This window comes from Rhynchophorus ferrugineus, unplaced genomic scaffold (genome assembly GCF_030347505.1).
Source record: "Rhynchophorus ferrugineus isolate W39M unplaced genomic scaffold, kcgeb_rfMv2 rfM3, whole genome shotgun sequence".
NCBI classification, from domain to species: domain Eukaryota; kingdom Metazoa; phylum Arthropoda; class Insecta; order Coleoptera; family Curculionidae; genus Rhynchophorus; species Rhynchophorus ferrugineus.
The window spans coordinates 22,571,081-22,593,654 of record NW_027472582.1 but is presented as its reverse complement, the minus strand read 5'-3'; the positions used below and the strand labels follow the sequence as shown (position 1 = coordinate 22,593,654).

The 22,574-nt window shown below is 29.9% G+C and overlaps 4 protein-coding genes across 10 annotated transcripts; 2 read left to right on the top strand and 2 right to left on the bottom strand.

The window, feature by feature from the left end:
- Positions 1-79: 79 nt before the first annotated feature.
- On the top strand, positions 80-12,636 carry Hcs (holocarboxylase synthetase-like protein). Of its 4 annotated transcripts, XM_076398490.1 has the most exons (20): positions 186-214; positions 264-372; positions 5,860-6,167; positions 6,368-6,529; positions 6,599-6,752; positions 6,821-6,971; positions 7,042-7,259; positions 7,444-7,677; positions 7,742-7,969; positions 8,839-9,016; positions 9,071-9,263; positions 9,337-9,470; positions 9,696-9,873; positions 9,924-10,109; positions 10,169-10,345; positions 10,399-10,531; positions 10,638-10,801; positions 10,865-10,979; positions 11,028-11,241; positions 11,348-12,636. In XM_076398490.1, the coding sequence occupies exons 3-20, from the start codon at positions 5,958-5,960 to the stop codon at positions 11,523-11,525; spliced, it is 3,207 nt and encodes a 1,068-aa protein (XP_076254605.1). In that variant the 5' UTR covers positions 186-214; positions 264-372; positions 5,860-5,957; the 3' UTR covers positions 11,526-12,636. The 4 variants fall into 4 exon arrangements, with proteins under 4 accessions (XP_076254603.1, XP_076254605.1, XP_076254604.1 ...); XM_076398488.1 differs by lacking the exon at positions 264-372 and having other exon boundaries at positions 80-214; XM_076398489.1 differs by lacking the exons at positions 186-214; positions 264-372 and adding an exon at positions 4,770-4,862.
- LOC143192812 (microtubule-associated protein 1 light chain 3 alpha) lies at positions 586-4,487 on the bottom strand. 3 transcript variants are annotated; one of them, XM_076398515.1, is made up of 5 exons: positions 4,365-4,487; positions 3,915-4,008; positions 2,072-2,127; positions 1,905-2,011; positions 586-1,114 (listed from the first exon to the last, which is right to left on the bottom strand). In XM_076398515.1, exons 2-5 carry the CDS (start codon positions 3,982-3,984, stop codon positions 868-870), a joined length of 480 nt encoding a protein of 159 aa, XP_076254630.1. In that variant the 5' UTR covers positions 3,985-4,008; positions 4,365-4,487; the 3' UTR covers positions 586-867. The 3 variants fall into 3 exon arrangements, with proteins under 3 accessions (XP_076254630.1, XP_076254631.1, XP_076254629.1); XM_076398516.1 differs by lacking the exon at positions 4,365-4,487 and adding an exon at positions 4,239-4,329; XM_076398514.1 differs by lacking the exons at positions 3,915-4,008; positions 4,365-4,487 and adding an exon at positions 2,938-3,111.
- Positions 12,634-14,421, bottom strand: LOC143192809 (brachyurin). The gene is made up of 4 exons (XM_076398498.1): positions 14,267-14,421; positions 14,024-14,214; positions 13,185-13,411; positions 12,634-13,080 (listed from the first exon to the last, which is right to left on the bottom strand). Exons 1-4 carry the CDS (start codon positions 14,321-14,323, stop codon positions 12,749-12,751), a joined length of 807 nt encoding a protein of 268 aa, XP_076254613.1. The 5' UTR covers positions 14,324-14,421; the 3' UTR covers positions 12,634-12,748.
- A 1,502-nt stretch (positions 14,422-15,923) lies between these two features.
- On the top strand, positions 15,924-17,769 carry LOC143192807 (brachyurin-like). Of its 2 annotated transcripts, none has more exons than XM_076398494.1 (5): positions 15,924-16,084; positions 16,306-16,526; positions 16,579-16,835; positions 16,889-17,002; positions 17,420-17,769. In XM_076398494.1, the coding sequence occupies exons 1-5, from the start codon at positions 15,989-15,991 to the stop codon at positions 17,701-17,703; spliced, it is 972 nt and encodes a 323-aa protein (XP_076254609.1). In that variant the 5' UTR covers positions 15,924-15,988; the 3' UTR covers positions 17,704-17,769. The 2 variants fall into 2 exon arrangements, with proteins under 2 accessions (XP_076254609.1, XP_076254611.1); XM_076398496.1 differs by lacking the exon at positions 17,420-17,769 and adding an exon at positions 17,149-17,346.
- Positions 17,770-22,574: the final 4,805 nt, after the last annotated feature.

Below are 22,574 nucleotides of genomic sequence, written 5' to 3'. Positions count from 1 at the left end.
GTTTCTCCCAAAAAATTGGTAAATTTTATCTATCTATATGATTATGAAAAATAAAATTATCCATATGACAGTTAAGTTTCGCGGGTTAGAATTTTAATAATTGGATTTTAAAAATTAATTCAATAAAATTTGATCCATTTGGCAACATTGGTTACTAATTTTTTGCAATTGCGAGTGGTGAATGTTGCTATTTCAACGATTGTAGAAATTTGCTGTAAGTTTTAAAACTGCCTTTCCGACTTAAATAGTTATTTTTTCCATAGGTTATATAATGAAAGTAAAGCTAAATAGTATATTTCTAAGCCCCTTTTAGTAATCGATAGAAATATCTAGTATATTTGTCAAAAATATCTTGTTGATTTTTATTAACAGGTATCTAATTATTACTCTTTAAATTCATAGTAATCAAACCGTAAATGGTATTTACTGTAATGTTAAACTGCCGATATATATCTATATATAAGAATATATATATATATATATATATATATATATATATATATATATATATATATATATATATATATATATATATATATACATAAGAATATATATATACATATAAATGCCAAAAGAAAAAGAACATACATTTATATGTTTATTTAATTTTTTCTCATTATTACATATTTTTACTTATATATGATTGAAATAAGAATGTTGGAAAATTGAAAATAGATAATTATATTTCAAGAAATGTATAAAAAATTAATTGACCTACATAATCTAATTTAGCAAATCATTTATGTACTGACTAAATCTAATTCAAGCTAGGAGGAGCTCTAAACAACTTACACTACAAGTACATAAAACAATAGCTAAAAATCTAATTAAAAAATAAAGAACAGTCTTTTTCAATCCTCCTTTAAGTCATCTTTGGTAATTCTTATGTATATTTTGAAAAGTTTGATGAGTTGGCAGAACATTATTGACTCTACTCAGTAGATGATGCTTGATAGTTCCAAATACTTCCTGGGAAGCATATGTTATATAAAGGAAACCATTTGGACCTGCATGTTCACTGTAAACTTCTCCAATGGTCACTGATAAGCTCAACATAGAACGTTCATTAACAAGAAAATATAACGCTTGTGTCTGTGACATGCTCATCCTATTTCTGAAAACAAAAAGTGTGATATTAAAAGATTAGATTAATATTTATGTAATATATGATAAAGATAACTCACTCAATTTGTTAAATTTATTTGAAACAATATTTATTTATACTTCCAATCCTTAGTACTATATACTATACACATAATGCAATATCAATAAATATTAAGTTATAATTATGTATTATTTAACTTCCTTTGAATTTTTGTGGGCTTTTTATAAAATACTGAATAAATATAATTTATATTTAATGGAAGGATACATATAATTATATACTTCTTTTAAAAAACAGGGGTTATCAACAATTTTCAATGCACACGTTAAACACATACACATACAATTACATACTTTAAAGGCTTCAAGGTTATTACAATAAAAGTATATCAATCTTATTTTTCTCGTCCTATCGTTGCAGTAATTAGAGTTTAGATTTAGTTTAAAGTGATGATGAAAACATTTAATTAAATAGTAAAAAATTATTAAGAGAAAATACTAATTATGAACATACATGAGATATTCCTAGTTTTCTTAGTCAGGTGTTTATAAATGTTTACTCCAACTAAGATTGAATATTTAGTAAATCCTAGCAATCTATTCATCTATCATCATCTATTTCATAAAGTAAAACAAAACAAAAATAAAAAGAAACAAACTGTAATATTTTATATATGATCACTGAACTTTCAATAAAATACGCGGCTGTTACTGAGCGTTAAGGTTAAAAAGAATCTGAATTAATCTTTGCTAAAGACCATTATTTGGAGACTTCTTTAAACAGTAACCATCTCACTTACCGAATAATAGCCTGAAATTGAGACATAGTAATATCATGTGGAACTAAAAATTTGGATTTGTCTAGTTGAGGCAGTTGGTTCTCTTTGTAATATTTTTGTACTATAACCTGTGAAAACATAAATATGTAAATTAATTTCCATATGAAAATATCGAGATTAATACTTACTGGTATTTTGTTAGGAAACCTATTTCTTATTGCCATGACTTCTTCTTTACGTATTTCTGAAATATACAATGAATGCATTTTAACGGTGTCTCATTGGATATTAAATTATTTGAATAATCATCATAAATTGGATTCTTCTCTAAAATCTAATGTTGTTTTGTTGAGGTACATTTATTAATTAAAAACTGTTTTATTTTGATATTGCTTTTATCAAGGCGATTATTCTATCTGAAGGGGGGTCAAAATTATATTAACTTGTTGCTGGTGTATGTATCAATATTTTTATATTCTGATTGGAAATATTTCACGGTAACTATTTACCACAATTACAGCTAAGCGTTGTTTTGTGATTTTAATTTGAGATCAATGCCAACACCAAGTCGCTATAAAATGGCAGCTGGCTGAACAGGCTACTAATTATGTTATAATTATAAAATCCATTTCACCTAATAACATTTGGATAAAGTACTACTACGCTTAAATGAGTTTTTCCTTAACAGAATAGTTTAAATATGAATAGGTAATTCAAATATTTTTTTTTGTATGAATGCAATTAGAATATTTAAAACACTATTTTGTTAAATGGCCATTTCATAAATATAAGATTGTTTCATAATTTTGAATTCATATAAGAAAATAATAGACGTATCAGAAATAGCATAAACATACAAATATATGTGTAATAGAATATTTTAATTTAGTCACACTATCTAATAATAAATAATCACAGTAGTCTCTTATATACTACACTGAATTATTACTAAATACAAAAATTATAGGTATAAAATTATAGTAGTATAATACTTATACGGAACGGTCTTTAGGTATATAGCAACGTATTACACATTTATATACATTTAACTAACCTGGTTTATTGACAATTTTCTTAGTGATGTTTTTTTTATTGGCCTTCATGTCTTTTCTATTGAAATGACCTTTTCTAGCAGAAGATTTCATTATCATTTTTGAAACACATAATAACATTTATTCACAAAATATAACATCGAAAACATAAGTTTATGTAAAATATCTATGAACTTGAATGTAGAATGCCTACTGTGAACAATACGTGCCCGTTTTTTTATTATTGTGTTGGTCTTATCAGTATTTATTTACCCTAGTCGATACTAAATTTTATATTCTAAATATATTGTATTTATATAAATCTACCTTAAAGAAATAAGTTTCAGCAATTAATTAATTTAGTATAAACTACATTTCTAATAATTGTTATATTTAATTAAATTAAATAAGGAACGGTTTAAAAAGAATGAGGTTTCCGCGAAAATTAGATGATTCTTTTTTAATCATTGCCATAAAACGTATTGAAAATTATGTTAGTGTTGTCAAGTTGGTGATAAATTAAATTATAGAAATTGAAATTTCATGGTTATTTAACAATAATAAGAATTCTGGAATCTTGGAACTTATTACACGAAAGGTACAGTTTTCAAAAATGTATACAATTTTATTTTCTTCCTAAAAATCTACCTAGTTTATAACAAAGGAAATTTCTTAACAGTTAAATAATATTGAACATTTAAAATGGGTAATAGATAAAACTATAAATAGGAAATGGTATCTTTGGAAATGGCATACAGAAATGGCCAAATTTAAATTCAACAGTTAATTCCAAGAATTTTGAAAAAATGGCATTGGCAAAGTTCTCCAAAAATATCTACATTTGGCAATTGTTCTCATACAAATTTGAAAGCTTTTACTACCAAATAAATCAAATGTCAAGCAAATAATTTTACTGCGTTCATATGTTGAAAAAATAAAATTAAAACTTTAATATTTTGTTGCAATAGCTATGATTTATTACAATAATTTAAAAACTTACCCCTTGCACTCAGTTTTGACAAGGCTCCTAGTTTCACTTCCATTATCTTCATTTTATTGGTATCTTTCATAACTTAATTCCTAATTAGTATATTCTGAAATTAAATAATTTAATAAATAAAACATTCATATGATCGTTTAACTGAAATCAGAATAATCACAGTGGTCATGCTTGCGATTAAAGACAAGGGTTATACTATAATTGTTATTTATTGACTATTATTTTAAAAATCTTCAGCGATAATGATGCATTTTAGCAACAAATAAATGTTCTCGGTAACGATAACTAAGTTTTAAACATATAATGTGATTTATTGTTACTTACATATATGATTCTGGTAAAAAGTAGGTATTTTAAAGTTTAGTATAATTAAGAATCTTAGTATGAGGTTAGATAAATAAAAATAAATAATGGCGAAATTATCCGAAGGAACGTCGATGTTTACATTACCTTGTTTACGTGGTGCATCCGTAAAGTCCAAACGTAAAATGAATAACTGAACCTGTAAATTCAAAATGTTTGACAGTTTTATTTAATATAAGTGAAGTTAGGCTAGTGTTCACAAGAGTGTTCTTTTAATAGAAAAAAGTTTTGATAATATTAAATATCCTGCGCAAGGGTATTTATAATATATACCCTTATATATATATATATATATATATATATATATATATATATATATATATATATATATATGTATATATAAATAAAAATATAAATTGAATATCAAAATCTAAAAAGTCTTCATTCAAGAATTTTTATATTCTCAATGTAATCATTATGCTGATAACTGGCGTGACTGTTTTTTTTTGCTTATATATCACAAACATAAAGTATATCCATGCCGTTGCAGAACTCGAACTCGCGACTGTCGTAGCAGTAGGAGGATCGTCGTATTGTCTTTATCATTGCGGCTACCAAAGCATTTCAATAATATCATATGAAGAGGTATGACGAACATGATATATATAACAAATGAAAGAAAATAAACCTTTAATATATATGTTTATTAGTGCAATTGTTTTTATACAAAATATAACATAAGGAGTGCACGAACCCCCTGGTGTGTTTACGATTGTTCCAATAATCGTTATCGTGACAATGATGAGCTATTTATCCGACATGTCAACAGTATTGTTATTAATAACCTTTTTTCTGGGTTATAAATGCGATTAGAGCGCATTTTACTAGAGGGATTTATTGGCCTGTAATATTTAATTCATAGACAATTTATAGAGAGTATTCTTTATTATGTATAAGTAATATGAAAAAATGGTGGTTCATTTTTACATAAAAATTAATTATTGGTTACAGTGGTATTAATTGAAAAAGTAATGTTGAGCGCGATACGGAAACGTGTTGATTTACTATTGAAAATTGATGTTAAACTTGAAAAACAATGCATTGTTGCTAAGCACGTATAGACGAAGGAATAAATACTATTTTTAAATTTATACGATTATCCGTTTGCTTATTTACGATGTTCTTGTGTCAACAAACTTATTGATATGTTCATTGTCGTCAGAGCTACATTGTAAACTATTTTTCACTAATTTAAATGGAAGCAAATGAAACACAACACTAGTTCATTTAATTCATTTGTCTCTTAAAAAAAATTCTATTCACAAAATTTCAATAATACGTCAGAATATAAATGGAATCTATGATTATAGTACTTAATTCACATATTTTTCCAGCATCGACGTTATTATCATAATGCAAATTATATAATCAATGAACATTTATTCCATATAAAAAATTAATTATATTTTATAATTAGAACTGAAGTTATATTATCACCATTCAAAATATGATAGAATGTAAATTGTACATAAGGCCATCCACAATTTCTCATCTTTCGTTCTTTACATTATATTAGTTAAAGAATGTCTCAATTAATTGATTATTATTATAAAAATTATTAAAATAATATGTTTTCTTATAGGTATGACATTGGCTGTTAGTATTATATGAACTCGAATATGTTATCTTTAATTAAATTTTACTGAACATTTTCAACTCGAAGTGCAGTTGCTTTATAACATGATATTTACTTTGTACTACATGTATGCTACATTAATGCAATGGTGGAGACTTGGTTCTCTGAAGAATAAGTTGAATGGTACGTTAAATGCTCAGAATTCTTTGTTGGTCTGCGATGAAAAAGTTATTTTTGAGACCAAGAGGAATAGAAGTTTTGAAAATTTATTGTTCCGGAAGGAAAATCGTATTGGCTGTACAATTGTGCCAAAGGTATGGCTTTTTATTGTTGAAAAACTTCTTAGTTAATAACAATACTTTAATTCTCAAAATATTTTATGATTATAAGTTATTGTCATATTAAAATTAGGATAGGTCTCAGTTTTCAGTTTTTATAATTTATTCTTCTCGAATTGTTGTAATTTTGATCTATAATAACATATATTGATTACTAGTTTGATTTTTATTTTAAGCAAAAAATAAACTTATCATCTCAATGGGTAGTGTTTCCCCGTGATCATAAATACTTTCCTATACATTTTGAACAGTGTGTTGTAATTGACAAGCCCAATATATACGTTCATTTGCAAGCTGTGTTAGATTCATATACCCAACATCAGGCAGAGATACTAGAGGTAAGTTTATGCATACCTAAAATGTATCTCAAATATAAAAATAAAGATAATAATTGATTAACATTTTAGATGGAGCGTTTTGGTGAATTTATTGCTTGGAAAGCAACAGAGCATTTTGAAGCTATTTTAAAGACCGACATGGACAAGCTATCCAGATTGGTACATTGTTTTTCACAATCTGACTGCGACATTAATCATGAATTGCAGTTATTACGTATAGAAAGTAAGAGTACATTTCAGGTAATAATACTAACATCAAGCAATTATCCAAATGTTTTTTTTAACATCAAGCTGTTGATATCGAAGGAAAACCAAAAAGAATTAAATATGACCGCAAATTCTCGAAAGATAGCACTTTAAAGTACTCGTTAGCTCCTATTCATTGGAAAAAATTCGTAGCAGATATCAAAGATCTATATTCAAAAGTACGGGATGCTACCAAGTAGGGATTAAAATTGAATTTACAAGTAGCAATAATACTTGTTGAATTACTAATTTTTTAAATGTTTCAGTCCAAAGATTACGATTGACAATGGTACGCCAAAACCAGAAGATTTGAAGATAGTCCCCGTCTCCGAAGTGAAACCAATTAAAAAGGAGAAAAAATACAGTGAAAATAAAGATAAACATACATTAGAGGTTAGTTCTTCTGACTACAGGAGACATAAAAGTTCAGATCATACCAAAAAGGAGAAAGAGAAGAGTATAGATCGTCATAAAGTTGAAAAAGGTAAATTTTAGAATTATATATTTTGTTTGTAAATATAAAGACAAATATTCTGATGAACTCTTCTTTATAATTCTTCTAACAAAATGCTTCAATTATTTTGTTCTCGTCTTGCATGTTGATAAAATAAATAAACAATGTTTAAATTTTAGTAACAAAAAATATTTCTTGACCATCTCCTTTTTAGATAAATCTAATAAAAAAGAAGAAAAAGGTAAAGAGGAAAAAGAACACAAATCTAAAGATTATAGGAAAGCAAGGTATGAAGATGAGTTTGACTCATCTAAATATCACAAAAGAAGTAAAGATATAAAAAATGGTTTAGAGTTGGAGCCCAAAAAAAAACCCAAAACATTCGATCTACCTAAAGATATAGAATTTAAGGAACTTAAAGATAAAAGCGTCAGTAAACATCAAAAACGTTAGCCCTATTTGATCGTGTTAATTTAAACTAAGTAATATTAACAGCATAAATATTGTTTTAGGCAAAGATAAAGAGCAAATTAAAAATGAGGAAAAAAGACATGGATCAAAACTGGAGCAAGAGGATCAACCATCTACTAGTATAGTTAAACAATCTGAAAAATTAACACAAGAAAAACGAACCTCAAGTAAAGAAAAGAAATTAGTTCGTAGTAGTGCTACTTGTGATGAACCTAATGAAAATGTCGAAAATGTTCAATTTGAACAAAATGAAAATAGTAACACTATACGTAGGTATCTATATATACCCATAGTATTAGGATCTTAATGCTTTCATTGTCAAGAAATTAAAAATCCGTGAAATGATTATATTTTCTTTTATATAATGTACTATCGGTACCGAGCATATGTCAATATTTCCAAAAATAAGAGAGTATTAAGTTGTATAATCTGTTTATTGAAGTACTTTTGTACTTGCGTACACGAACTCAGCCCATACAGTTGTTACATGAACATGTATTTTTTAAATTTATCCTATATATTTATAGTGGCCCACACCTAACTCTTATTGATCAATAATTGCAAGTATAAGCCGCTGCGGAAACTACCAAATCGAATGGTATATTTGTTGGAAGCATTCTACGGAACAGTTCATCACTCACACATACTAAAGTTTGCCGTTAAATGTTGTTCATTCCCTCTCAAACCTTCTAGTGTAGAATGAAGCTCTTCTAAGATTTTTATAGGCCCTAGTGTAATATTTTTTTGATTGTCTAAATTCTAAAATAAGTAAAATAAAAAAGTTACCTGGAACTCATTTCTAGAGATTGTTTCTAACAAATATAACCAACTTGTCGATATTTCGTTGCAAATCAGATCTTGTGTTTCATCATAAAGGTTGTTTGAAGATCTATGGGATTTAATTTTATTCTTTGGGCACCCCTTTAAATATGACAGACGTCAATTTTTTAATCATTTCTGTTTTCACAGTACAAAATGTTTTTTTAGCCAAAGTATTTTTGCGCGCAAATGCGACACAAATCTCTAAAATTCAACAATTTTTGCGCCAAGAGAAAACCCATGACATTTTTAACATCAGTTCAATTTATTTTTTTAATGATTGCTTTATTTTTATTTTGTGTTCATTTTTAAATTCCAGTTAATAATGGAACAGAAGATGGGAATCAAAATATAGATTCTTCACCTTCAGAATCAGTTACCTTTAAAAAGAATATGTTGAAAAAGTTTAAACCACCCAATGTATTGGTGTATGCAGATAGTATAGTTGCTAAAGGAAACGTGAAAGAAGCTTTACATACTATTTTGAATAGAGACAGGTATTCTATTTTTTTGAAAACAATTAAAAGTTGATATAAATGCGTTGATTATAGATATACAATATATGATTTACCAATAACAGATGGCATAAGTTGGAATGAAACAACAGCCCTAGTTGTAGTATGTGGTTCAGTTGAACCACAAATGACATCAAATTTAATAAAATATTTGTTGATGGGCGGGCAACTGTTGTGTCTGTGCAGTGATTTGCTTTATAGTGTTTTATATACATTTACAACTGCAGAGGTATATATTTTTAATTTGATTGTTACATTAAACATGTATTCATACATTGTACATACATACGTTTGTATTTTAGGTCAGAGAGCACGAACTAGTTCGTTTCTCGTATGGACAATGGAAAAATGTTAAAATGATGCATCATATATTTTGTTATCAAGCATCGCCAGCAAAAAAACAATTTTCAAAAGATTCAGATACATCCAATCATAGGTACGATAATACATTTATAGTTTTGTTATGATAGCTACAGTTTATAATAAATAACATAAAAACTTTTATTGAATATTTATAATTATAATTTTGTTAATTATGATTTTATACCAAATTACTGATGGAAAATATATCTACATAGTATTTTAAAATATTCATGCTATTTTAAAGCAAGTTATATTTGTTTCTACTTTGGTTTTTTTAAAAATATTTTTAATTGTATAGTAACGAAAATGGTTCAAGTCCTATTACTCCAAAAACTCCGTCTACTGTAAATATACAACACAACGGAAAAGATTACACGTTACAAGTGCAAATTCTTGGCACAGAGGAAACATGGCAAACCCCAAGCTTACTTCTCGCTACTGTCCAAGGCTCTGAGGGAAGAGCTGTGTTTTCACAAGTGATTTAAGCATAATTATTACTATCTCAATAATTGATTACGAATTCTAGGTTCATCTTGAAATTAATCCAAATGAATTTGTTGACGACGAAAACAAGTTTACAGCGTTAAAGGATAGTAATGAAGCTAGAATTGATATTCTTAGAGATATTCTATGTAAACAGCTAGAACTTGATTGTCATAATGAATATGAAGTTCCTAAATACACACCAGGATATTTCTTGGGTCGGCATGATGTAAGTCTATGATGTATTCAATACAGTTGTTATAATTCTATTACATATTATAATTTAAGCTAAAAAATGCTATGTTGAATGAAACTCATTGTATTAAAGACAATAAAATGAAAGCTAATGAAATGACGATTGTATTTTGTGGTAAAGATGATCAATATGAAGAACCCACTAATAATTATTTGCCAATATTGATTCATTCCTGTCCTCAGAATTTCAACACTGTCAGTTATTTTGAAGTATGTTTGTAATTTACATGCTTTCATAGAATCCATATTTATTTATTTTGTAGACCTTAAATACTAAATACATAGGTCGATTAGTTTTGCATAGTGATGTTATGTCTACTACTCACACTATTTTGTCACATAATCAGTTATCTCATGGTATTGCAGTTATATGCAGGCAACAAGTTAGCGGTGTAGGTGAGTTTTTCTTGTGTTACGGCTTTAGTTTACGACATAAAAATTATGTTATTAATGAAAATGAATTGAAATATAATAACATATAATCAATATTTGTAAATTATAGGCAGATCAAGTAATTTATGGATAAGTCCTTTAGGCTCAGCGCCATTTTCTCTTCAGCTTCATATACCAGCTATTTCGAATTTAGGCAGAACTTTGCCGATATTACAACATATTCAAATGACTGCCATAATCAAAGCTATACAGATACTTACTGATAATAATGAGGTACTTGTTACCTTTATAATTTAAAGAAAATATTAGAATCTTTTAAAAACATATTATTTATAGAATATTAATATTGGAATAAAGTGGCCAAATGACTTATACGCTGATGGTTGTATAAAGTTAGGAGGTATAATGGTAACTACAATAACACTTGGAGATTTCATAATTGCAAATATCGGTAAGCTATAACGTTGTTTTTTTTTGTTTTTAAGAAATGTTATTTTAGGATCTGGTATAAATCTCAATAATTCAAATCCAACTACTTGTATAAATGACCTTATAAAAGAAGTTAACGAAAAAACTAATTCTAATATACCACTAATTACCCATGAGAAATATTATGCTCAGGTCTTCAATGAAACTGAAAAATTTATCGACCGATATCAAATGGGAGATATAGATTATTTCTTTGATTTCTACTATGAGTGTTGGCTACATAAGTATGCATTTTCTTATATATTATATATATATATATATATATATATATATATATATATATATATATATATATATATATATATATATATACAATTTAATTCATTTCAGTGATTCTACTGTAGTAGTAACTTCTATCGACAACAAAAAACAGGTAACTAAAGTAATCGGTTTAGACGATTATGGGTTTCTTAAAGTTAAAAACAAAGAAGGAAAGATAATAACGGTTCAACCAAATGGCAACTCCTTTGATATGATGAAAGGTTTGATTTATCCTAAAAAATTTTAAAGGCAATATGCACGATCAAGGTTTATACATGTGTTTTTTTTTTAAAGAATGAGATATTTTCAAAGTTATTTAGGAAGTATAATATAAACTACTGGTATGTAAATTACTGTATATGACGATTTTAAGAATACCTATTACTAATTAGGAACGTTTATATATATATATATATATATATATATATATATATCTTGATCACTATCAATGTCAATAATCAATAACCAATTTTAGATCACATATCATACTTAAATTTAATTTTAAGCATCATTAAAAGTAATAAGCTACAGTTTTTGTATAAAAATATTTATTTTTGAAATGTTAACTAAATTTATAAGTTGAATTTTTTCGTGTATTTTCTTATATTCTTGTTAATATACTAACTCTTCTATATGAAACCCTATTGTGCTTTTCCAACTACAATAGTATTTAATACAGAAATGTTTTGGTATTACTACCCAACAAATGTTTTAAAAAGGTAGTTCTTGGTGCGATTTATCATTTAGAGAATATTTCTTTCCACTTAATGTTTGTTAATTTGGAATAAGTTTTATATCATTGTAACTGTCAATGAAATTTTGTTTCGATATTTCTCGAATTAAACATTCATAAACAACTTAAAACTATAAAATATATTTATATGTGCGAAAGAAATTATCATTACTATACTATTTAAGAACATTAATATTCTAATAAATTACTTTAGTATAAGCTACATATCTGTATTAATTTATCACAATTTAAAAATGAAGTATATATAAAATATTATTAAGTTTTAGGCAAAATTAGCCTAAATACTAAAGTGTTAATTAAGCATATGTGTGATAAAAGTAAGATAATGATGAATCTTTTCTAAAGCTACCTTTTATTGATCTACGACAACTTCTAGTTTGAATAAAATCTTCCAAAAGTCTGTAATTTTCGGCTGTTCTATAAATGTTATTTATATATATGAAGGCATTGTTAAATGTTATATTTATAAATTATAGTAACGCTCCATGTTGGATTATACTAAAAATTATGAGGCTTTATATGTATTATGTGTACAAATATATTTTTATGTTGGTACTGGATATAACTGATCTCTGTCCAAGTGTAAATAAAAAATAAAATATTACTTATTATCTTTTTTATTTATAAATATACCTAAATCAAATAATTCACATATTGAAACAATACAATTTTAATATTTCAGTAACAAGAGGTAAGGCAAAGAAGTATTATTTTTCTTAAACAATATCAGTGTTATCTTTTATCCATTCGGAAAACTCTGAAACTCTTGCAAACACAGAGGGCATGCTTACTTGGCAGCTTTTATAACTAAATGAGACAATACCAACTTGGACTCCATTGGATATAAGAGGACCACCACTGTCGCCTTGGCAGAATCCTTTATTGCCTTCTCCTGAAAGACAAAGGTGTACCTCAGTAACTATATTGTTATAAGAAGGACTCTGTGATTTGCATTCTTCATTACTATATATTTTGTTTGAAACATATTGAAGGATGTCCGTAAGGGTTTGTTGATCATCATATGTTTTACCCCAACCTATGACTGTACCTACAACAAAATGACTATTTATTAAAATTACCATGTATTTGAAATATAAAAAATACAATATAGTTAATAATCAATGCAGGCACTAATTAAATAAAATATAATACCCTGTTGATTTGCGTATGTATCTACTCCACTGGCAACGGTAATTTTCTGTACATATTCATTAAGAATGGCAGGACTACTGAGCCTAACTACGCCTACGTCATTTTTATAATAACTAGAGTCCCATTGAGGATGTATAGTGTAGCTAGTGGTAGTTTGTGATTGCCTTCCTGGTTCGGATTCGTCTGAGATATTAAGAGCTCCCAGGACGACATTAATTGATAATGCCCTAATAAGTACAATTATCTTTAGAGAGGGGAATATTTTTCGACGATGATGTTTAATTTATGTTTTCAAAACTAATTATGAATGTATTAAAATGAATGATCAGATAACATTTTAAGAGCCTTATTGCAATTGATAAAATAAATAACGTAAATACGTTTTATTTTTCTTTTGCAAAATAAAATATCCTTGTTCTTGAATTCGCATTGTTGAACCTTTAACGTTTTAGAGCTGTTGCATGGTCAACCACAAATTATTCAGTGTCTGCATGCTATTTTCGTAAAAACATATAAATTTTAACTAGAAATATTTGTTCAACGGCAATTTTCTTTAAAAACAAAGTTATTCGACAAACTTTATATGACTTGACAAATAGTTTAGACTTCGGAGGAATGGCCAAGCTTATATTTTGTGCGACTTGCACCATTGTAACAAGACATATGCTCATGTGTAATATGTTCAAAACAGTGAGAATTAATTTAATGTCGCATTAAAAAAAATAGTTACAAAATTTCAATTAATTTTTTATCGCAATTAGTATTATATTTTCAAATGAAAAATATAAAGTACATAATTATAAAATAGAATACAAATAAATATATACAATATTTCTTACCCTTCTAAACAATGAGCTGCAGTAAGTACATAATTTTCTGAAATAAGCGAACCACCACAAAATGCGCTTTTTAGTTGATACGATATATATAATCCAGTCTGGAAAGGAAATTGTTTAGCAGAGGCATCTTGTCCACCAACAATTCGCAATTGACTTGATAGATGATTGAATGGATATAAAAAATCAGCTACCTAACAGAAATATATAAACATTAAATGTTACGATATATGGATATTTGAATACCTGTGCAGTAACTAGATTAACTGTTCCACAAATCAATAATATTAGAATAATAGCCATTTTATTTTTTATGTATTTATCTGTTGTCGTGTACAATTATTACTGCACGATTGAAGTCGGTATTTAGCTTATATTTACGTATCGAGTATTCAATAGTCATTATAATCTATATTATTTAGATATAAGAGCTCTAAACAAATTAATTCAATTAGGATAAGATCAACCAAGTCTCAACCCAATCTGAAAAAATACGCAATCTCTACAAGTGTTTATTGCGATAAAGAAAATAATTTCCTAGTATAACACTAATTTATTATACACTCAAGGGATTATTACACATTATCGGATTAATTCTGAGGATGTCATTTTATTACAAACTTTCTTTTTATCAAAACTTTGGGATTGTAGAAACTGTAAAAATAATTTGGTTTTTGCTAGGGATTTTGGAAATAATTATTGCGATACCCGAATTGATTGACTAAGAGATTGTTAAACATTTATTCCATAGATTGCTCTTTATAATGATAATCAATGTCTATTCATCATTCATTCGTCAATCTGCCAGTTTTATTATTATGTTTTAATAGTTTGGCTAGCCTCGAATGCACAATTCCACCAAAAACTTTAACACTGAATTTCCGTTTTTTTTTGGCTTGGAACCGGGTTAAAAGGATTTTTTAAGGGAAAACTCGCAGGAAGCCTAAAATATCAGCCAGCTCGGTAATACACCTATCATCCGGGATACAAAGAGTGGAAACATACCTTAAGTAAATCTCAGAGATCTGACTGTTCCTGACGAACCAGGGGGCATTAATGATTAAGTTTATTCTAGACGCTTTAAAGACGTTCCACTTGGTGGGAATCGTATTTAAAGAACAAAAATTAGCAAACGAATTCTGACACTAATATTCAATTGATTCACAATCATGACAAATGCCGTGCAATTTGTTATGAGCTGCATGTTATCTCTCTAACTCGCTATAGTATGGCTTTGTTCCATAAATATTACTCGAAATATGCAACTTTAAAGTTATCTATGACTAATAACGGAAATTCTTCTTCCCCAATTAGTTTGTGACGTGCCTGTGAAAAACCTTCAATATGGGTTTCTTTATTTCGTAAAAACACCGACATGTATATTTGTTTTTTTATTTATTTCTTTGTGATTATTAATTTTTGATCCATTTTCGTCCAACTTTTTGTTATATAAGCGATACAATTATGAAGAAGAAAATTTGAAATTTATCTTTTCTAACGTAATACTATATATTACATCCAATTTGAGCTAAGGATTAATTTTTTTCTGTAGAAACAACAAGTTCGTTTTATCTTATCTAAAACAAAACTGTAAAATACTGTAATCATATGTGTAGGTAATAAAGAGTATCTATAAAAATAAAAACGAAAATGTAATTGAAAATGAAGGAATAAATGAGCATAGGAAGGATGTGCCTGTCATTTGTAATAATTTCTTGTTTGGATAAAGTTATATACAATGTTTATATCAAGTTATATACAAATCAAACGCGTTTTTTTTCAAAATATATTACAATTCAGGACAAATATAAACTTATACGCATATGGTTCCTTTTAATATATATCCGTATTAATCCATAAAATGGTTATCAGCATCTTTAATAAAACATTGTAAATGTACTGATAAGGAGTCAAACATTACTAAGTGATTCATTTAAGCTTTTATATTCAGAAATAAATGAACTCATAATGAATATTTACAAATCTCTAATTTGTCTTTGCCTGTTAATTAGAGTAAATTTTGGAAAGGAATCTTTAAATGAGAGCACCTTTATTGCACAGCAAGTATAAAGACATTTTATCATTTAAGGAAGTATAGCTTATAATATTTGTATATTTCAAAATATCTACGCCTTTAAAATATATTGTTATGCGCAAATTTAGTGCTTTATGGTACTTTTATAATATTTACATACTGAATATTTAATTTTATAAAATATATCATAAAAACTGAAACACCGAACTTCAAAAACGTTTTATAGATAATTAATTAATTGTGCTTTTAGATTAAGAAGGAGATATCAACCACCAAAGAAAATATAGAATTTTTAAAAGATAGCCTAATAGGTAATGTTATTACACGAATTATAGGCGGCGACGTTGCCACAGCTCATCAATTTCCTTATCAAGTTGCACTATTTGTGTATGCCAATATGCAGTTATACTTTTGTGGAGGATCTTTAATTAACAATCAGTGGGTCCTAACAGCTGCTCATTGTGTAGAAGGGTATACATTTTTTATATGATTGGTATGAAACTTAATACATTGTGTTCCACAGTGCATCTTATATTATAGTGGCACTAGGATCACATAATCTTGCTGTAACCGAGTCTGATAGACGAATATATAATACATCAAAGTTTATTATACATGAGGAATGGGATGAAGATACTTTACAGAATGATATAGCTGTTGTTGGATTACCGCAACCTGTTCCCTTAAGCAACAACATCGCAACTGTTCGTTTAGCCGAAAAAGCGGATTCATATGAAAATATAATTGGCATTTGTCTCGGATGGGGTGTAACGATTCTCGGTGAGGACGGTATGATTTTTTTATAATAATTTTAAATTATTTATTTATTCCAGGGGTGTCTTCAAATATATTACGTTATGTAAAGTTAAATATAATATCCAATTCAGCTTGTGCTGCGTATTCTGAATACAAATCATATATACGAGATACCCATATTTGTACATCAGGTTTGTTAATAATTTACATATATATATATATATATATATATATATATATATATATATATATATATATATATATATATATATATATATATATATATATATATATATATATATATAAAAGATAGAATATTAATTAAATTAATTTGTAGTATTCCGGATTTTCATCCGAGTATGGTTCTATAAAAAACTCTTAATTTAATATTTTGACGACGTTTCGCCAGAATATGATCTGCCATCTCCAGGTCGTGCTTCTTTTTGTTCTACTTCTCGTTATACGAGCTGACCTGCTCAAATTCTGCCATACACGGGTAGAATCTTGGAATACTACGCCTATATATATATATATATATATATATATATATATATATATATATATATATATATATATATATATATATATATATATATATAAATCAACAGGTAAGGGAATTGTTGGTTCATGCAATGGTGATTCGGGGGGTCCTCTTATAGTAGACGGGAAACAAATCGGAATTGTTTCATTTGGTGCTACAAATTGCCAAGCAGAACTACCTTCAGTTTTTACTCGTGTACCCGAATTTCATCCTTGGATAGCAGACGCTTTAAATATATCAATTAATGATATTTTTAAAATGAATCAGGCAGTGGCAGTATGTCCAAAATATTTTATATTATTTATAGCAATATCATTTATAGTCTTATTACATATATATATCGCTAAATAAAAAGTTATAAAGTATAATAAAAATGTATTAATTATAATAAGAATATATTTATTTATTAAAAAATAATTGTTTTATTAATCTACCTATTATTAAAAATTAGTAAGTCGTTCCAGAAATCGTGCTTTCGAATTTTAAAGGCTGGAAAAAATGTTAATATAAAGGCATACTTTGGGTAATCAAATTTATAATAATCCTTCATCAATTGCTTTACGTACTTATAAACACTATAAAGCTACTTTGACAAGAACGTCAAAATTTTCTGATATGTTATTTAAAATGCATGCGTGTCACTTTGGCCTATCAGACGAATGAATAATTATTCCTTTTGTTTTAATTTACATAAACTATATACCATAGGGGCACATACATAAATATATAACTACGGTTAAACCAAATTTGTCCGTTGCATAAAGGTGCGTTCCAGACGAATTCTTTAATCTTAATTACATCTTACATTAGATATGCTTAGTACAATCTTAATTTACAAATTAATTTATTACTACTGTTCTGTTGTACTTTCATTAATACACAAGCAATGCGAGTACGGGAGTAATACATCAGTAAGTACTTCCCAAATCAAAATAGAGCTAATCTACTTGAGCTAAAGGTAAGAATACACCTATACACTATACAAATGGATTATGTTAATTTTTGGTAGCCGAAGACCGAGAAACCGTTTTGGGGTGTGAGAGCCCTATGCAGGTTTTTTTATACACAGCGGCGGAAAGTTTCGTATATTTGGAAGAATGCTAATTGACGTCGATTTCCAGGTGTGACAGCAGTGGCAATGTAGTGGACTTTTTGAAGTGTGGCCGTAAGAACAAAAAGGCGAAATACAAAAAGGTATCATACTTTTGAAGAAGAAAGTAAAATTGGCGGAGTTCTCCTTTTTACAGGGTCGGAACTCATAATTACCGGCGTATTTCATGCACTTTGGTAGAGCTCGGCAGTTCCTGGAGGAGTGTCTGTACACCTGGCAGTTGAAGGATTGTGCCGGTTGCCCGGCGTCTCTTTGGGATTCAACTGTTACTCTCTGGTCCAACAGGTATTGAATTTTGAATAAGTGGTGCTCGTCTCTGGGCACTATAACCTGGGTGAGTGGGATGACGACCCCGGCTTTTGTCTGCTATATTTTACTATCTTGCTCTCTTTTACGAGGGATAGATGTAATCCCTTTTCCTGGTGTACTTATCGAACTTAGTCCGTTATCGTTTCCTGTAGGCCTCTGATGACGTCCTGCTGTAAGGATGTGAAGGAGTGGAAAGGATACTTCCGTTCCTCCAAGATCTTGGTTGCCAGTCTGTAGTCGTCAGCGGTTTTGGGGTAGAAGAATACTCCTTCAGTTCTTGTTCTTGTGTTGCCGAATTCGAGTGTACTGTTTTTAATTATACGGACTAGTTCCATATATTTGGTTTTGTAATGGAGTACTATAGGCGGAATTATTCCTTCTTGCTTATGCAGTGTTGGGTTGGTGTAGCTCCAGACGAAATGCGGCACAATTTCAGTTATTTAGCAAGCAGAGTAAAAGATCTGGAATTCCGAACCAATCCAAAACTAACATCGAACGCACATGGGTTAAACCAACAGATTATGTTTAAAACGGGTTTTGATGCCTACGGAACACTACACCGTACCAACATACAAAAACAACGGCGCTGAAATAAACATAAACATAACAGCTCTATATATTGTTCAATAATATACAACAACAATATAGTTGTTTTCAAAATTAGACGCACAGTTTATTATTGCAGACTTTAATGTTAAACGCAGCTTGGGATTCACGATTAATAACACCTGAAAAATTAATTAATTATCTACCATTAATATTACAGATTGTAACTATCATTCAAGACGCGAACCCATTTACTGACTCCTCGACAATAGTAAGACTGTTGGTAACCTGCTGGATTTCTTCATCTCTAAAGGCACATCAATAAATCAAACTAAAACCAAAAGCTTGTGCGAACTGTTCAGAATGTCAGAGAGATAAATTAAAAACATTGTTAAATATATTTATAAAATTCGCATATTTATTTCCCAAAATACCGTTTTATAACATTTGCCTTTTTATAGCTTTATAGCGATATTTTGAATCTCTCTGGCAGGATATTTTATTGCCAATGCCTGGCCTCTGGAAAAGGAAAAAAGTGGGCTATTGGTTCCAAGAAAAGGTGATTCTCAGATACCGTGTAGTTTCAGAGTGGGTGTGATAAACGCGACAATAAAAAAACTAATTCCAACTCCAACAATTTTAACTCAGAATCGACTTTAGCTAGCATAAAAAACTCGTGTTCCGCCGATTATTCTTAGCGATAAGCTCGCTTACTCGGAGCTGATTCGCATCCTGACATTTCAGGGTATCCAATTCGGATATACCCAAACTAATACCGAAAGGGTAGCCTTCTATCCTCCCACTTCTGACAACTACCGAATGATGAATCGACTTTCTAAACGATCGTAAATACAGCTACGCATTCTGGACGCCGGAGAAAGACATCTGCGGACAATCATCAAGGGTGTCCTCGAGAGCATCTCCGTCCACGAAATCCGAACCGCGCTTATGATGCTCGGGTTCAACTCAATCCACGTCGAAAATCAAACTTCCAACTTGCAAGTACTCCAAGACCTTGATTCTGACCACAGGCAAATCCTCCTCCCGATCAGCGAGTTTATTCTGAGTTCCGTCACTCCCAAACCCAAGAAAACCACCAACTGGAAACTGTTTCAATACGAACTTCAGCGAACAGGACCTATCCCAAGTATAACTTCTCCAGACGATCTAGAAGGAGCAGTCTCAAAGCTCATTCTAGATATTCAAACAGTCGCAGACAGAGCTACAAAAACATGCAGCTCTGAATCTTTTCAATTTAACCTCCCAAAAGAAATAACTGGCGCACTGCGCATTCAGAGTCAGAGACAGTGTTAAAGTCTGAAACGAGAGGAAATGGGAATCATTTCTTCAAAATTTAGGCAACCCCACTGCCCCTTTTGACCTCTGGTGCCCCACCAAAGGCGTAATGGGGAAATCTTCGAATGCAATCCCCCCTCTAAAAGTCGATTCCTCCGCGGACTTCGCCCTTACAAATCCGGAAAAATCCAAGCTTCTTGCTGAATCGTTTGAGAATCAAATGAAATGCAATTCATCTCTTGGCCCTCCTCAAGAGACCTTAACGATCATCAACGACACTATTCCCTCCCCGAAGAGGAAAATTTTTCAGTCAGTACATCTAAATATGGAGTCTCCCAGAGACCTTTAGCTCTCAGTAAAACGTCTTCAAAAAAAGTTCTAGGCCCAGATGGTATCACAGTAAGCCATCTGAAAAAACTCACCAGCAAACACCAGCTTTCGGAGCTTGCCAACATCATTAACTCGATCCTGAGGTTAAAGCATTTCCCAAAGAATTGGAAACATACGCTTGTCGTTGTTATTCCAAAAAAAGAAAGCCAAGTACAATTTTTCTGCCTATAGGCCCATCAGACTTTTACGAATCAGTTATGATTCGAGACGGGACGGAATTAATACACCACTTATGGCCTTGGAACAAAAGAGAAACTTTATTTTGATCCCTGGTAATTTATACCCACTCGATACAAGTTCCAGCGCCCTCTACTAACTTTTCTTCCTCCTTTCTATACTGGCTCTTGTATCGAGACAAGTCATATATTTAACACAGACTGATTAGTTCACTCTTCAAACTTGCCGAAAAAGCAATATTATACGTTTTAAATGGCTTCATAGACGCATATCACTTAATTCCGAACGAACAATTCGGTTTCCGTGCCAAACACTCAAACCTTCATCAAGCTGCCCGCATCGCAAAGTTGGAGCCATCTTTCTAGATGTTTCTAAAGCTTTCGATCAAGAATGACACAACGGTCTAGTCTTCAAAACGAACCAGCAAGGTCTACCGAATGACCTAATCTCGGTGATTCATTCATATCTGGACGGTATGTTAGATTCTTTCAAGTAAGAATCGGCAATGCAGTCTCCTCTCAAAAACAGATCTCCGCAGGATTCCCGCAAGGAGCTCCACTAGCCCTTGCACTGTTCAACCTTTATATGACTGATTTCCCACTTCACAAACATTCCCACACAGCATTTTATGCAGATGATACCACCGGTTACTTCACCACCGGTTACAGCCCCGAAGCCATCCGCGACAGACTTCTGTAAGAAAGAGTTCCGCGCTTATCGCCTCCAAATCGAAAAAGTTTCTATCCCCTGGCTTCAGAAGGTATCATACCTCGGTCTCCAGTTCGACCTCAGGTTCCAATGGTCAGCACGCTATTTGCAAAGGCAATGGTGTGTACAGCCTACTATTTCCACTTCTCTGTAGAAAAAGTCCGTCAGATGTGGTACAGGTACGTCGCTGAGAGACAAATTGCACTGCACTAAGTATTCCAGTCCAAAAAATCCGCGCGTTACTCAATGCCACATGGTTTATAAGAAACGTGAACATTCATCTCGAATTAGGCATCCCGTTCGTAAAAAGTTTCATGAATTTGTTCAGTGTAAGGTTCTCCTTATTCGCCTTAAAACACGATATCAATCTGATCAAATCCCTACCCATTCACAAACCCCGGTAGCTAAACCAACTACGACAATTCCAATCGTAACCCAGGGTCTCTGTGGCCCGCAAAACACTTCACTATCCCGAAACTGAAGCGACATCAGCAAAAAATCATTTGGTTCTAGCTGGTCAATCTGGAATAAGAAACAAAAATAAAGGTTCGTAAGTATTTCACAAAGCATTCACGATAGTTTATATTCACGGCTATTTAGATTTGTCTAGTCAAGTTTGGATATTTTATAGTGTTGCATTGTATTGTAACTAAGGGTATTGACCACCGAAAAAAATATCGATATT